Source organism: Helicoverpa armigera, chromosome 29 (assembly GCF_030705265.1).
Source record: "Helicoverpa armigera isolate CAAS_96S chromosome 29, ASM3070526v1, whole genome shotgun sequence".
Lineage (NCBI taxonomy): Eukaryota > Metazoa > Arthropoda > Insecta > Lepidoptera > Noctuidae > Helicoverpa > Helicoverpa armigera.
This window is the reverse complement of record NC_087148.1, coordinates 1300866-1318711: the sequence shown is the minus strand read 5'-3', so window position 1 is coordinate 1318711 and position 17846 is coordinate 1300866. Positions and strand designations below refer to the sequence as shown.

General features: G+C 38.4%; 2 protein-coding genes across 2 annotated transcripts; both read left to right on the top strand.

The window, feature by feature from the left end:
* The first annotated feature begins 1968 nt into the window (after positions 1–1968).
* LOC135119069 (uncharacterized) lies at positions 1969–10287 on the top strand. The gene is made up of 9 exons (XM_064042569.1): positions 1969–2121; positions 4002–4133; positions 4948–5061; positions 5569–5715; positions 6492–6578; positions 7060–7263; positions 7841–8443; positions 8992–9146; positions 10115–10287. Exons 1-9 carry the CDS (start codon positions 2049–2051, stop codon positions 10214–10216), a joined length of 1617 nt encoding a protein of 538 aa, XP_063898639.1. The 5' UTR covers positions 1969–2048; the 3' UTR covers positions 10217–10287.
* Positions 10288–12641: 2354 nt separating this feature from the next.
* On the top strand, positions 12642–17610 carry LOC110383450 (uncharacterized). Its single transcript, XM_064042579.1, has 8 exons — positions 12642–12823; positions 13246–13371; positions 13713–13877; positions 14013–14087; positions 14508–14612; positions 15225–15371; positions 15572–15658; positions 17408–17610. Exons 2-8 carry the CDS (start codon positions 13305–13307, stop codon positions 17557–17559), a joined length of 798 nt encoding a protein of 265 aa, XP_063898649.1. The 5' UTR covers positions 12642–12823; positions 13246–13304; the 3' UTR covers positions 17560–17610.
* The last annotated feature ends 236 nt before the right edge of the window (positions 17611–17846 follow it).

The window sequence follows — 17846 nt, the reverse complement described above, 5'->3', positions numbered from 1 at the left end:
TCGGTCAGATTATTACCCAAATGTCCCTAAAGATCGGTAGTGAGATCCTAAGTCTACGGTTAAATATTGATTGTATGTATGATTGTATATCATTGTTTTTTTCCGCACCTACCTACTACCTTCTTTTATTTTCCGTGGGCGGGCCCACCGCCCGGGCGGTGAGTTCGGGTGGCTCATCGTTCCTCCGTCTATATAGACGACAGTCCCGTGTCAGTGGCGCGCGTTGTTCCACGCACTCCTCAAAGAGATGTCAGCAACCCCAGCGGGGCCCAGCAGGGCCAAGGCCTGCGGGATAGTTTGAAAGAGTTACCGCGGCCCTGGTTCATAAAAGGCCTACGACAGAACACGACGGTTTTTAGTCAGTAAGAGTCTGACACTCCCTCACCGCTGCTAACCCACAGCGGGGTCATTTGATTATTTTTGACGTCACAAAAAAAAAGGTATACTGGCAGAGAACGCCATAATCGTTGTGCAAAAAGTATTGAGTAAAGAAATAAAATAAAGTTTTACAGAATTACACTTAAATTATTATTCAGTGACGTGTCACTTACTTAAATGATTGCAAGCCAAACCTTCGATGTGTTGTTTTCGATTCAAATCGAATTAATGTGACTTCTTTTGTTATTTCTTTCACAAATTTCAGAAAATTTATTTTTGGATCCGATCAGACAATATTTAAGATGTTTTTATATAATTTCAGTTGTTTTAGAACCCTCTAGTACATTTATTGATTAAAATATTTTTTTTATATTTATTCAAGTATTTTACGATGAATGATATTTACATTCTTACCACATTACAATAAATTAATTAAAATTACACTTTACACAACTAAATATTTATAAAATTAAAATAAATTACGAAAAAGTCGTGGCCTAGTGGGTAAAGAACCAATCTCTCAGGCCGCTGCCTCGAATTTTGCGGGCAGCGGGGCGGCAGCGGCGGCGGCGCGTTCGGTCACCGTTTTAAATGGAGCTCACCGCTCGTTGCCCGCTCCCGCGCCGCTGTATTCGAGGGCCGGTCCATTTGATTATACGCGTAAGATCCTGCCGCTCCCGCGCCGCCGCCGCTGCCGCCCCGCTGCCCGCAAAATTCGAGGCAGCGGCCTCAAGTATGAGCGCTGGGTTCGACTCCAGGTCAGGCAAGTACAATTGCAACTTTTCCAAGTTTGTGTGTACTTTCTAAGTATATTTTGGACACTAATGACTGTTAGGGAAACCTGTAGCTCACTTGATAAGAAGATGATTCCGAATTCGCTGTCATTCTTTCTCCACTTTATTACATTTTTACGCTGCAACAACACCTCCTGAAAACTAGAAATAAATAAATATATTCATCATCACCAGAGCCTTTTCCCAACTATGTTGGGGTCGGCTTCCCGTCCAACCGGCTTCTGTCTACACGTAACGACTGCCAAATATATTCAAATGACAGCCGGGACCTCTAGTTTTTATCTGAATAGCTATCCGAAACATGTCATCATCAGCCTATCGCAGTCCACTGCTGGACATAGGCCTCTCCAAGTGCACGCCACTGAGATCGATTTTCGGCATCTCGCATCCAGCTCCTGCCAGCCGTCTTGCGCAAGTCATCACTCCACCGTGCCTGATTACATCCTACACTACGTTTGCCGAGGCGTGGTCTCCACTCCAGAACTCGTTTACCCCAACGGTTATCGGGTCTTCGGCTAATATGGCCAGCCCACTGCCACTTCAGCTTGCTGATTCGGAACAAACATGTAAGAACTCGTTATGACAAGATGGCTTAAATGCTTCTCTTAAATGCAGAGGTATTTTAAATATTTATCCTGAATTATTGAGCATTATAGCTATATGTATTTCATTTTACAGGTAAGGATAATGCATAAAATAATCCTTAGGAATATTCTAATACAATAATTAATTAAATTATGACGTAAACTCAAGATAATAATTACTAAAATAAATAACTTATTTGTGCCCAATCGTATTCAGCATCCTCATTTGTGTTTACCGTGGCAAAATGTACGCATATCGAATAATTGCAATATAGTTAATTAATATATCAAAATGAATATTTTGAAAGTGTATTTTTTCACTGTTCTATTGACTTTTTGTGCGTTTCAGACATGCTCTGCAACCTGTAAGTAGAACTGTTTAAATTTATTTTTGTTTGCATCAAAATTTATGCATAAGTACTAAAATAAAAATAACGTTCACGCCATTTGTTGGCCACGTCAACTGTTCTCGTATTAGAACAGTCAGCTGCACAGGACATATTTATTAATTTATTTAAATCTAAGGCCCATAGAAGACATCATCCTCCTGCCCTTATCCCAATTTCATTTGGGGTCGGCGCAGCATGTTTTCTTCTTCCACACACTTCTATCTGCCGTCATCTCACAAGTAACATTCTTTCTTACCATATCTACTTTCACACAATCCATCCATCGTTTTTTTGGTCTTCCTCTTCCACTATATCCGTCCACGTTCATACTCATCACCTTCCTCACAACATGACTCTCATTCACATCACATGCCCATACCACGACAGCCGGTTTCCACGCAGTTCCACGCAGTTTTTCCATAGAAGACGCAAGACATAAATATTATAACATTAAATTATACACTAATCATATAATTCATATAAATAAATAACTTAAAACGAATGCTCACGAAGTGTCGGCGTCGTGTTACGCTGTACACCCTTCGGCCAAAACTCTTCCTTGAGGAAGGTACATATGTATAATGCATAAGCATTTGCTTGGACACAGGTGCACTCTCTATTCTTTCTCTCTCATAGTGCGATGGGACGTGAGGGCCCCCTAAAAATTTTATTTTATATAGCTTTCAGTATTTTTATAGCGGCAACAATCATTTATCGTCTGCTAAAACTTCAAGTGTCTAACAATCACGACGGAAATACAGCCTTGTAACATATAGACGGAAAGCGAAGTCGATCAATGAAACTGCGCAATTGCAATTTTCGTTCGCTACAAATCATTGCGCAATATTAATTCTTTATGTGGTAAATTTTACACAATACGTAGCATTGCGCACTTTAATTGTTCGTCTAAGTTGCCCCTTGGTAATCATCATCATCAGCCTATCGCAGTCCACTGCTGGACATAGGCCTCTCCAGGTGCACGCCACTGAGATCGATTTTTGGCTTAGTAAAGGGTCCCGTTTTTCGATTTGGTACGGACCCTTAAGAGTTAATTCTAGACTAAAAAGTCGGCCGACAGTTGAAAATTTTTTTATTTAATTAAATCTTGATTCCAATAAAGTACTTTAGTACTTTCTAAGTATATCTTAGACACCGATGGCTGATAAAAAGGTGAAGGAAAACATCTTGAGGAAACCTGGACTATATAGTCTGAAATCACCAACCCGCATTGAGCAAGCGTGGTGATTAATGCTCAATCCTTCTCCGTGTGAGAGGAGGCCTGTGCCCAGCAGTGGGACGATAAATAGGCTGTATCTTCCAATAAATGTTTTCAGTCGGTCTGATACCGCCTAAATACCTACAGCCTTACTACAAAAGTTAAACATCTGTTTAACACTTGTCTAATAAAAGTGTGGCTGTACAATAGACCTTATTTCAACGTCATAATCTGACATTTTTTAGACAAGTGTTCAACAGACGTTTAAAAGTTTTGTGGTACGATGGCTAATGTTTGTAATTTGCATACTACCATTGATCTTCTCACTGATTTATGAGCCCAAAAAAACTATCTGCAAAAAGTTGCAGAATGTAAAATGAATCATCCGATCAATTTTAGGTGACTAATGTCCATTTTCACCAACAAATACCTAAATTAAGGGATCGCCTAAGAGCATTTAGGGAACACATAATAAGAATTTCATCTTCACCAAAGTTTAAGTGTCCCTTATAACCTTTAAGTACTTATAGGGGGAATCCTTATTTTAAGTATCACTTACTTAAGGAAACGTTAAAAGATTGTTGGCATAAGAGTCTGTCGTGGTTTCACTCATATACTTTTTCACAAATATATATTTCAGCTATTTTAAAACCTGCGCGAGTGAGAGCACGTTACTTAATGAAACCCGTATTGAATAATGATTACGATGAAGACAATATAGAAAAGGACATGCATCTCAAAACAATACATACAGTGTATTATCCTAATTCAAGTAAGTACACATATTCTAAAGAATTCTGCAAAATAATATATAAGGAGATCAGCCAGCTGCGCAGGACATATTATAGCGCACAAGCATTTGCTTGGACACAGGTGCACTCTCTATTCCTTCACTCTCATAACCTGATGGGACGGCAAACCAACACGACCGGAAAGAGATCAGGCGCAGGACCGACATTTACGTGCTTTCCGATGCACGAGTGAATCAATCACCAACTTCCAGACTACGGGCTGCTTGGTGAAACCTACAAAGCGATTTCGGCCCGACCCGCCGGAGTCGAACCCTAGACCTCGAGCACAGCAGCCGCGCTTGCGACCACTAGACCAACGAGGCAATCAAACTGTATAACTACTATGTAATATATAAGGAGATGAGTCAGCTGCACACGACATATTATAGTGCACAAGCATTTGCGCAGACACAGGTGCACTCACTATTCCTTCAGTCTCATAGCGCGATGGGACGACAATCCGGAACTATATTATAAACTAGCTTGCACTAGCTTAATACAGTAGGATACTTTGTAGACCATTAGGTACTACATAGGAAAAACAAATTCGCTTTTTTTTGTCCTCACTGTCCTTAACTCTTCAAAACTATGCAACTGATTTTTATGCGTTGTTTTTAATATAGAATAGTAGATAGAGTGATTAAAGAGGACGGTTTATATGTATAATAACATGCATTAAGTAAATAGTGGAGAAATACTGATATCCCGTGAGAGAAAATACCTATATATCTGTATTTACGTTGTGTAATATGTAGTATTTTTCTTTTTTCTAAGCATATTTTTTTTCTGTTACAGAGGAACCAATACGCTTTGATTGTCACAAATATAACAATATTCTGTACACTTGTACTTATGATAACTCCCATAGAAAACCATCTTACACTACCTGGCAACACTTCTACGATTGCAGTAAGTATTTGCAAATTACAGCATTAGAATCTTCATATGCCTAACCTTTTCCCAACTATGTTGGGGTCGGCTTCCAGTCTAAACCGATGCAGCAGAGTACCAGTGTGCCCCATGGAGCGACGGCCTATCTGACCTTCTCAACGCAGTTATCCGGGCAACCTGACATGTACTATATTGGTAAGACTGGTTATCAGACTGGCTTCTAACTACCCGTATCGACTACTAAAGGTGTTCAAATGAAAGCCGGGACCCACCAATTTAGCGTGCTTTCTAATACGGACGAAATCGAAAGTCTGAAATCGCCAACCTGCATTGAGCAAGCGTGGTGATTAATGCTCAATCCTTCTCCGTGTGAGAGGAGACGGCAGCCCAGCAGTGGGACGATAAAAAGGCTGTAACAGTTAACACTTAATATGCATAGACGCTGACATTCGGCGGCTGATAATCTGTTTGGTTTGAACGCAGCCTAGTAATTCAAAAACTTTATTCTTTGGTTTTGTGTTACAGATTCCAATGTTGGGCCCGAACTGAAGATAAAAGCTGAGATGGTGAAATATCAGTTTTATTTAGAAAGTTTCGACAATAATACTTTTTTGAGGGTAATGCCTGAACGTCTTCAATCCAACAAAATTGTTTTCAAATCTTATGTTAAACGTAAGTATATATGTCGGTGTCAGGATCCGACATCGTTAAATAAAACAAAGAGGTCTTCACACAATCACTTGGTTTATTCCAATTAACACAATATTAGTCACTACAATTATTTATCACGAATTTGTGGGAGGTGTGCACTCGGCAACGGTTGGCGAACGAATGACCCGAGTCGTGCGCGCGCGCCGCTTTATATAAGGTCCACCGTTGACAGATCGACGGTTGACACATCGACGGTTGACACATCGACAGTTGACACATCGACGGTGGCGCCGTCATATACATAATGTTTCTTCTAGCTTCTACTGGTAAAGTCGGGGCAATTATAAACAAAACTTTATTAGCTAATTTTAATATTTCTTTAATGACTTTTGGCAGATAAAACATAACATCCATAAATGAACGTATGGATGTTCGGTACCCTACTGGATGTATTTTGATGACACCAGCAGTAATATAACTTATTCTGCCAGTGGTTTCACTCGCATCCCGTGAAAACCTCTGCACACACACCCTGATAAAACCTATATAGCCTTCTTCGATAAATGAGCTATCCAACACTGAAACATTTTTTCAAATCGGACCAGTGGTTCCTGAGAGACACAGCCAATAAACTCCACAGCTTTATAGTATTTTAAGTATAGACTTCTTTCATTCTTCTGCGGGATGTATTTCCGCCAGGACGCGGATGGTACCGCGAAGAAAAGCTAATTCTAAATAATCCATGATAGAATTCTTTAGATTAATAAGATGTAATATACCATTTTTTTTTCTTTTAGCAAGTGATGAAAATATAAGCAAATTAACATTCACAGACAAGAAAGACGTCATATTTGACTGTGGAGAATATTCAAATAACGCTAAACGTAAGTAAGGAAACCTATAGACCAAATTAGTTACCATAATCTTCCGAGCCTTTCCCAACTATGTTGGGGTCGGCTTCCAGTCTAACTGGATGCAGCTGAGTACCAGTGTGCCGCATGAAGCGACTGTCTATTTGACCACGTCAAACCAGTCACTTTTCAGGGCTACCCGTAACAACTGCTAACATGTTCAGGACAGCTGGGACGTGTTTTCCAAAAAAATATAGATCTCTATATGACAGAATTAGTTACCAACCATGCTTTGGACACCACGTGGCTCCGGCGTCCCCGACTGCTATTCAGTAGCAGTCGTTGTGACAATTCCACGTCAGAGGCCGTCAGGCGGATTTGAGAAAACTCTGACACTAGGGCTTGTTAGGTGATTAAACCTGCAGCTCACTCGATGAGAAAGAGACTAACTGACAGTGTGACATTGCAATGATGAATGACGATAATGATGATGAAAATTACCTTTTACTTACAGATGTTTATGTGGGATTAATAAATACAAGAAAACATAAGATTGAAACAATGAATACAACAAGGATGGTTAAAAAACTTGGTAAAGAACACAACGGCAATATGCTGTGTTGTTTATTTTATACAATTTATGAAGAGCTTAATGAGAAACAAGTGGTTCGATACGTGAGGAATAAGACTTTGTTGGTGTTTAATCAAAATTCAAATGGTGAGTACTCTAGTGTCTCGTTGGTTTAGTGGTCAATGACGCTGTGCACAAGGTCTCCGGTTCAATTCCCGGGTCAAACCAAAATTCGCCCTGTAGGTTTTAGAAATTTTCACAAAGCAGCCTGTAGTCTGGAAGTTGATGATAATACATTGGAAAGCTCGTTAATGTCGGTCCTGTGCCTGATCTCTCTCTGGTCATGTCGGATTGTCGTCCCATCGAGCTATGAGAGTGAGGGAATAGAGAGTGCACCTCTGCCTGCGCAAATGCTTGAGCACGATAATGTTGCCGTGGCCGACGTCTCGGCAGTCAATTGTTTACATCGCTGACTGGCGACCACACTGGCGACTGAGTGAGCGAGGTACACTATACCGTGTACATTATAGTGGCAACCGTGGCATCGTTGCCAAGCTGCCAGAGTATCCAGAAGCCACGTAAAGAACTGTAGCTCGTGGCCACGCTTTCAATTTGGTGACGTGACGTCGCCAAGTAGCAATGAGGCAGAGCTTTTAGTCTTACTAAATGCTTTGTTAAAGTGTCTTACCCAAAATGAGTAATCTAGGTATATATAATTTTTCAGAAAGCTGTACAGGCAAAAGCTGCGCAGATAAGAAATCTGATAATAATCCGGTTTCAGAGGGTCTGCTAAAAATGATATTTGGACCTGATAATTCAAATAAAACTGATAAGACTTCTAACGTTATTGAAAACAGTAATAAAATAGCAAAAACAGAAAAAGATTTACAAGATTTTTCAGATAGATGTTCAGACGCAAACTGCGCTGTTGAGGAATCTGATAATAATCCGGTTTCTGAGGATCTGCTAGAAATGATATTTGGACCTGATAATTCAAATAAAACTGATAAACCTTTTAACGTTACTGAATACAGTAATAAAATAGCAAAAACAGAAAGAGTTTTAAACGATTTTTCAGAAGGATGTTCAGACGCAAACTGCGCTGTTAAGGAATCTGATAATAAAACGGTTTCAAGGGCACTATTGCAGAATATATTTGGACCCAATAATTTAAATAAATCTGATATGTCTCCTAACGTAATTAAAAACACTAAGAAAGTCACAAAATCAGAAAGAGCTAAATTAACTAAAAGTACTTCTATGGCAACACAAACTGATTTTGATGAAATACAAGACTTTATTTTATCGAAAAACATGACTCCAATTGGTATGTTGGTTTACTTACTTCTTATTATAGTCTTAACTGCCTCGTTGGTCTAGTTGGCGCATACTGGGACTGCTGTGGACGAGGTCTCGGGTTCGATTCCCGGACTTTTCGCTGGTGTTTGGAAGTTGGTGATTGTTACACTCGTGCATCGGAGAGCACGTAAATGTCGGTCCTGCACCTGATCTCCGATGGTGTCTGATTTCCATCGCGCTGTGAGAGTGAAGGAATAGAGAGTGCGCTCCTTAAATGAGAACAGCCACCGTGGCTGACAATCGGTTACGAGGATATTATAATCATTATAGTCATCCTTTGAAATCAAGCCTAGCCTTTCCCCAATATGCTGGGCTCGACTTCTAGTCTATTAGATGCAGATGAGTACCAGTGTTTTACATGGAGCAACTACCTATCTGACTTCTTCAACCCACTTGAAGAATCCGATATCCTGGTAAGATTGACAAACTTTCTGATTTCTGAAAGATCTTCATATAAAGATGAAGTTCTTATAATTTACTTTGATTGTACATTTATAAAAGTTCTTGTGATTTCAGCCGATTCTCACGTTACCAGAAATCCTGCAGTGCTATATACATCTATCACTGCCGCAGTGCTCATTCTTGCAGTCGCAATAATAATTGTAGTTAGAAAACGTTGTTTTAATAAGACGCCCTCATCATCAGAACCAAAACCTGCACCAAGGAAACGAGTAAGTATCCTCGACCCTCAATTTTCAGAGATGTGATATGAGGATCATATTGTGAGGAAGGTGATGAGCATGAATGTGGAGCATTGCATATAGCAAGAGGGACGACCAAAACGATGCTTGGATTTTGTGAAAGTCGACATGGCTAGAAAGAACGTTACTTGTGAGATGACGGCAGATAGAAGAGTATGGAAGAAGATAACACGTAGGGCCGAACACAAATACTATTGGGATTCGGACAGGAGGACGATGTCATCCTCCGAACCTCTTTCCCAAGTATGTTGGGGTCGGCTACCAGTCTAACCAGATGTAGCTGAGTACCAGTGCTTAACAAGAAGCGAATGCCCTGCCTGACCCCTCAACCCAGTTACCCGGGCAGCCCAATATCCTTGGTTAGACTGGTGTCAGACATACTGGCTTCTGACTACGCGTTACGACTGCCAAGGATGTTCAATGACAGCCGGACGATGATATATATGTATATAAATAATGAAACTTCTTGCTTGTTATCGAAGGTACAACATCTTCCCAAAAAAATTTCAAATCGATTCTGTAATTCTGGGTTTCGGAACTTTTAGAGTGTTCAAAGTACAAACAAACATTAAAATAGTTTTAGAAAACTAAAAAACACGCTAGTCATGTATTGTCATCAGAACTCAGAGCGTTTGCAAAATGGCATCCCAATCGGAGACCGGGAAGTGGGTCAAATTAAGATTTCAAGATTTTCTTACATACCTACATTAGTTACAAGTCCAACAGTCAATTTCTTCATCAAAAGTAAAAGCCAAAGTAATGTCATAAAGTAAAAGTAACGGTCAAAGTTTTATCTATTAGTTTTGCTGTTACTTTAGCCTTGAAAAAACGAATTTGACCGTTACTTTTACTTTATGACATTGCTTTGGCTTTTACTTTTGATGAAGCAACTGGCTGTTAGTGAAGTGTGTTAAAAACAAGTTTATTTGTGTTTTCAGAAGGAACCATTTTATTTGAATATGCTGTTTCGCAAAGAATGTGACAAAGAAATTGAGGCTCAACGACAGGAACAGGAACCGGTGTATGAAGAGATTTCGTGAATAAAACGAAACTATTATTTGCACTAATTGTCTGAATTCTTATTCTAATAATAAAATATTACACATGATTACATACATAAATGTTTTTTTTTTATCCACTCTCTATTTAATTATATTTATTTTCAAAAAATCATCATCATCATCTCAGGCATAGGACGTCCACTGCTGAACATAGGCCTCCCCCTTAGATCTCCACAGATACCTGTTGGAGGCGACCTGCAATTTTGACATCTGTAGTACAACAGTATCCGCACTGTATACTAAACAGTTGGCCGACAGTTGTTGACCCGACAGTTGACAAACCTATTTTTTAAAGAAAATCTTGATTCCAATCAAAGTTCTCAGTCAGTCTGATACCGGCTAAATACCAGATCTTTGTAATTTGCTTACCACCATTCATCTTCATACTGATTTAGGAGCCGAAACAAACTATACTATCAACCGACTAACAGTTTGTAGTTTGCGGGTACTCAAATAAACTCGAGTAAAATTGCGGGAAACAGCTAGTTGCGATGAATTTGAATAATTTCAATAAATAAATATCATGGTACTTACATTTTATTTGCTGTAAATATATTTCACAATCGATAAATATCACTTTGTTAATATTCTTGTAATCAGCAAAAAAACGAGGCAAAATACTTAGAATAGGTAGAGTAAAAACATAGCAAAAAACAGGATAGTACAGAATTGAATGGAATTCAATATAACAGAATAGAATGCAACGGAAGTGAATAGAATGGAGCAGAAACACAGAAACAAACAACTACAATACATGTCTGCGTGATAGTTACTTAAACCAGCGAATACTGAAACTGTTTTTGTTATTTAAAACCATCATTTATTGAGGACTATATGAGACTTATGTCTATATACATATAGGTAAGTCGCGAAAAAGGCCCATTTTAAAAGTCTACTTTTACTTTTATTATACGAGAACATTTATAAGAAGTGCCGTATACCTACATCTATATTGCTCTTGTAACTTAATAACGTCAAAACGTATTACTCCTGTCTATTTCAATATAGGTTATAGTAAATTAAATATTTTAAACTGTTTGTAGTCTAAAGTATTTATATAAAATCTTAATTTATTAATGTAATAAACCACAATAAAGAAACCCACCCATCCCATCCAATCCATACCTTGCCATCGGGCTATGAGAGTAAAGAAATAGAGAGTGCACCTGTGTCCAAGCAAATGTGCGTGCACTATAGTATAAATCTATACTTATAATAAATCTGTAGAGAGGTCAATTCTGTACATTGAATATATTTCCAAAATAACTAGAAAAACCAGAAAAACGGCAGAAGTTACTCCCTTTTTTATGCTTCCGTCGCATGTGCAGCCTTAATGGTTAAAGCTACACAGAAACAATGTAAGACGGAAATGTTATCCTTAAAATTATGTAAAAAAATATACCATGAGAGTATACGTCTATCTTTTATGGTTGGCTCAGAATAACACGTTTAACTCTTGCACAAAGTCCGAAATTAACGCGGACGAAATCGCTGGCAGAAGCTAGTATTTGAATAAAATAAAAATAAAATATGTCTTGCGCATTCCGTCAAAGATTGGTGTTCATTGATTTTCGAAAAAATGGACGAGGTCTAATGAAGGCGTGTGAGTGAGGGCCTAGTAACGTTCCTCGTCTTTTTTGGGTGTCACAGCCTTTTCATCGTCCCACTGCTGGGCACAGGCCTCCTCTCACACGGAGAAGGATTGAGCATTAATCACCACGCTTGCTCAATGCAGCTTGGTGATTTCAGACTCTATAGTTCAAGTTTCCTCAAGATGTTTTCCTTCACCTTTTTATTAGCTATTGGTGTCCAAAATAAGATTTCTTGGGAGATTTAGCGTCATTATGACATCTCTGCTAGTCATTTGGTCTTCTTGATCTACACACTCATACTTGAGGTTGGTTGCTTTGTCAACTACAAGCTTCAAGGATCATTATCTTCCGAACCTCTGCCTCACTATGTTGGGGTCGGCTTCCAGCTAATTACTAGTGTTTTACGAGGAGCGACAGCCTGTTTGACCTCCTCAGCCCGGCCACTCAATACCCCTTTGTGAGACTGGTTGTCAATCTTTGAGACTGCCAAAGATGTTCAATGACAGCTGGGACCTACAGTTTAACGTGCCCTCCTAAACACAGTCAAAAGTATCCCAGATATACTTAGAAAGTACATACAAACCTGCATTAGTACTTGCTTACTTGAAATCGACCCCATACACTCGTACTCGAGAGGCTGGTTCTTTACCCAATAGGCCATCACGACTCTTTCCAAGCTTCAAGGATATTGTTTCAAAATATGGAATAATTATGTTTCTATTTATATTATCCTCTGTGACTCAATTGAAAACATTTACTAATAAATTTATTATTAGAACGTTTATTATGAGGAAAATCAACAAGTTTTGGTTCCAATCGTTAATCATGTATGTCTGCGTGATTGTCCTCATTAAATAAATCAATTTCATGAAGTGTAGTTACTAACACAGTTATTGTAATATTGTTAACTTAGTTATATGTTGAGATGAATATTATAAAAGTTTATTCTCTTTTATTGTTTTTCCTGGTTTTTTGGTTTGTGCTTCGAATTCTAGTAAGTTTTTTTTAATATTATTTTTTAACTACCTCTTCCTATCCCTCAATGTATTTTCTTTCTAACATAGCTTTCTCATCCTCTATAGCATCCTCCAGGGAGGAGGATCCCAATTTTATTTGGGGTCACCGGAGCACGTTTTCTTCTTCCATACTCTTCTATCTGCCATCCTCTCATAAGTACCTAACATTCTTTCTAACCATATCGACTTTCTCACAATCCATCCATAGTTTCTTTGGTCGTCCTCTTCTATTCACTTACATTCTAGCTACGTCTCAACGTGACTCTCATTCCTCCACATCACATGCCCATACCACGACAGCCGGTTTCCACGCAGCCTTTGTGTTACCAGTGACACTTTAAAACTTCCTTTTATATACCAATTTCCACTGTACATACACGAGGCTCAATTTCTGTTTCAGGTAAATATATTATACACACTCCATACCATTTCAAATACAATTTAAGTGATGTTTTGAGCATGGATATTATCATGATCAATATACCGCGGGGTGTGTATCACTTCTCTGTTTATACTGATGGAAAAAGTAAGTTAAATCCTAACCTAGAGCTTACAGGATCACAATATTAGAAGTACCTATTAGACTGCTAACAGTTTGCCTACTGTACTATGGACACAGCGCAAATGCCTCATTAGTCTGATAGTCGCAAAGTGTGACTGACAGACAAAAATTTTACTGATTGCATTTTTGGCATCAGTATCGATCACTAATCACCCCCTGATAGTTATTTTGGAAATATATTTCATGTACAGAATTGACCTCTCTACAGATTTATTATAAGTATAGATAAATCGCTAGCTTGTGTGTGTTCTTTTGAAAATTCATAGCAACCAGTTAATTTAAAAAAAACTGACTTTTATTTTCAGGCATAGCATACAAACATGAAATCTCAAATTGGGATAAATGGAATATTACAATCGATCGAATAGCGATGCAGAACGCATATTTTTCTATTCAATTGCAATTGCACTACTCTTACTCTTCATGTGCCACTGTGGACATAGCCTACGGATATCAGAACTATGATTATAGTAAGTATTCAAATAACAGCAAGTGACTGATACACCATAGGTTTAAGAAAGTTTCACAAAGCAATCTGGAGCCTGGAAGGCCTTTTCTTACAGATTTAAGAAGGATAATGTAAAATTGTGTTAATTTCTTTTCAGACAAAAACGAAACTAACGACTGTTTAAACGACAAACATTGTACGATTGTTGTGGATTTTCAAAATTCTTGCACAAGTAAGTAACTAGCTACTGAAATACATAACTCATAGAATTTAGAAAGTTGTGCTTGAGAAATGTTTCGGATCATAATCTTTTGTTGATATTGCTTGAAATCATACGAATATAATATCAAGGAAAGTCTTTGTTTGTTTGTATCCTAAGGCTAGGAAAAATTTTAATTGTGAGACGACGGCGGATAGCAGAGCATGGAAGGAGAAATCATCATCATCATCCTCCGAGCCTTTTCCCAACTATGTTGGGGTCGGCTTCCAGTCTAACCGGATGCAGCTGAGTACCAGTGCTTTATAAGAAAATGATATGATGATGATGATAGTTGGAGAAAATATGTACAAATAAAATTGGGACGATGGCAGGAGATGATGATCTGTTTATAACACTCTTCGCTATTGATATTTCGATTTTGTATTTTTTCAGGAACAATACCTTATTTCAATTGTTCATCGATTGATCGACTCCTCGTATGCACCAAACAGGAATACAACGAAGCTACATTCACGTGGCAACAGTTCTATGATGATGGTAAGCATATCAGCTTATTCTTATCGAGTGAGCTGAAAGCTTAATAAAAACGGCGTCCTGGCCTGGCCTGGCCTGGATATGGCTGGCTTATTGTCGGCCACGGCCGATTTTGCGCCGATACCAAATAAAATTGGGCATAGGGCAGGAGGAAGAAGACCTAAATACCGAGCTAAGCAAAGCGCAACATTGATGTTGATTGTTAAAAACACGCAGCTTAAGAAACACAGCACAGCACAAGTCAGATTGATTGATTTGTCGTCCTTACGTACCATCCCAGCACTTACAACTTCCATTCTCTGGGCTATTTTACATCATCATCATCATCTCAGTCATAGGGCGTCCACTGCTGAACATAGGGCTCCCCCTTAGATCTTCACAGAAACCTGAGGCGACCTGCATCCAGCGTCTTCCAGCGACCTTTATAAGGTCGTCTGTCCACCTTGTTGGTGGACGTCCTACGCTGCGCTTGCTAGTCCTTGGTCTCCACTCCAGCACTTTTCTATTTTAAATATTTTTTACCAAAATAATTTTTGACATAATTTTAAAACATATTAATGTTCCAGCACTCTTAGCCGGGCCTTGGTTCAGTTACAGGTTTCTATTCTATTACAGGTTGTTATATAGGCACGGCACCAAAGATAACTGCGGCGATATCAAAATTTATATTTACTGTAGAACCCTTCGATAACAACACATTTGTGAAAGTATCGCCAAACCATTCTACTTCTGGTAAAATAACTGTGAATCCTAATTTTATCCGTAAGTATATTTATAAAGCTCTTTTTGTGTCAGTTTCAGTATTCGCGGATTTAAGTAACATGTCATGTGTTACTTATAAAATATAATAAACAAACAACTACAATACATTGTATTGTCCAATTCTATTCTGTTCTATTGCATTCCATTCCATTCTATTATGATCTTTGATCTGTGTTTACTCTTTTCTATTTTTTTTTCAGCTGAAGAAAAAGCTATAAGCAAATTGACGTTTACAGACTCAACATATATTGAATTTGATTGTGAAATATATTTACAGCATAGCAAATGTAAGTACCGAGATGTTAATTTATTGAAATTATTCACATACAGGAATGAATTTTATTCAGTGAGCAAACTTCGTCAACTTATAGTCAAGTAAGTTCTATAGATACCTATATTTTTATTTTGTTGTGTTTTAGTACAAAAAAGGGTAGTTATTGATAGCGAAAGATGTTTATTTTGTAACCGATTATACGGTCACGCCGGCTCCACACGTTGGCCCCAACGCTCGTTCCAACGCTATTCGTCCAACGTGTGGATCTAGAAAATGGCATTAGCCCCAACGTTGGGGCGAGCGTTGGTAGTTGGCCGTCTCGTGTCGGTTTCATCAAAGGAATCTGCGCGCCAACGTTGGCGATCTATCCACACGTTGGCGCTTTGCTCAGTTCTGCCACAACACGCAGCGAGTGCGTACGTCGAGTAAAAATGGCTTCCTCGACTAGCAAATCGCCACCGGCATGGACAAATGAAAAAGTTAAATACAATTTATCTCATCCCATTTTTCATTTCTCCTCAAGCCACTTCCAGCCCAACTGCTAGAGCTATCAAGCTATTTAATGATTTTTTTGTCAAAGCATCCAGATGTAGACATATTCTTTGATCCACCTAATGTTGTAGCTAGAAATGTCCTACTTTATTTAGATGAAAGTAAACGACAAATAATTTATTAATATAAATTATTAGTTGTAATAAACTATGAAATTAAATATTATTAGTAAATATTTAATTTAAAATGTTTTACTTTAATTTAATTGCTTTCAACTAATTCAATGCATTCAATTTTATTATGAATATAAGTAAATGTATTTTTATATTTAGTATAGCATTATAAGCGCTTTGGTTTAAACTGTAAGCTTATATTGTTTTATGTTATGAATAAATGAAATGAATTATTATTATTTATCGAACTATATCAAGCACACCCCATAATATGGGACGCAAATCGAAAGGATCATAAAATATTTTTTTTTATATTCCTTTCGAGTTTCTCAGAGCAGTTTCGATTTCTGTATCGGACATCTTCACATTGGCCCTGACGGGACAGAACTAGTTTATGGGCCAACGTGTGTACGCCTCACCGAATTTGCGGTCCAACGTTGGAACGAGCGTTGGTACCAACGTGTGGAGCCGGCCTCACAGTCGTCGTAGTAGGCACGGCGCTAACGCTAACCGGTTTACTGACGCGAGCGCTGCTCCAACCGCGTAAGAGTAGTAAGTATCCATATTTTGCTGATTTTGGGGTAGATAAAAAAATGAACAACCTCTTCTATTTTCCCCTGTCACTCGTCATACTGACACTCACTCCCTTCCTATTCATGTCATCTTTCAGACAATCCATCCATCTTTCCTTATGTCTTCCTCTTCCTCTCCATCCATCTACATTCATACTTAACACACATTTTGTTGCATGCGTTTCATCCCTCCTCATTACATGCCCATACCATGACAATCTTCTACTTCTCATCTTTTCCGTAACTGATGATGCAGATATGTTCTGTTAATGATTCTGGATCACCAGTTTTTTTTTGCACTGCTTAAAATTCATTCCTGTATAATATATGCAACTTGCTGTTTCCTCGATTTGTCTCGAGTTTATAGAGGTGCTACTAAATTGATTTGAAAATTATTTTCGTGTTAAAAGCCTATCTACCGAGTAAGCTTCTTTTCATTCCATGTTTATTCTTATATCAATTAAATTATACCTATAATATAAGCTCTTCAAATATGTAAAAATAACCCCACTATACGATTTTCAGATGTATACGTAGGCCTTATTAACACAACTGAAAACAAGATAACGACACTGAATACTACAAACATTAATAAAAATATGGTGAACAATATAACGGTAGTATTTTATGTTGTTTGTATTACACGACAACTGAAAAAGCACCGGAAAAATATGTAACACGATTTGTACGGAATAAGACACTGTTATTATATAACACTGAAGAACTTGGTAAGTAAAGTTATACTCATGTTTTAGAGTGCACACTGCAAACTTATAGTCGGCCGATAGTTGTTTGGATTCAAGGCCTATTCAAACCTGAGCGATATTCGCTGCCGCTGTGGGTAGAGGTATATACCGCGCGGGTTTCGCTCAGGTATTTAGTATCAAGTACCGCGGCTAGAGCGACCTAAGCGATATTCGCTGCCGCTGTGGGTAGAAGTACATACCGCGCGGGAGCAGCGGCA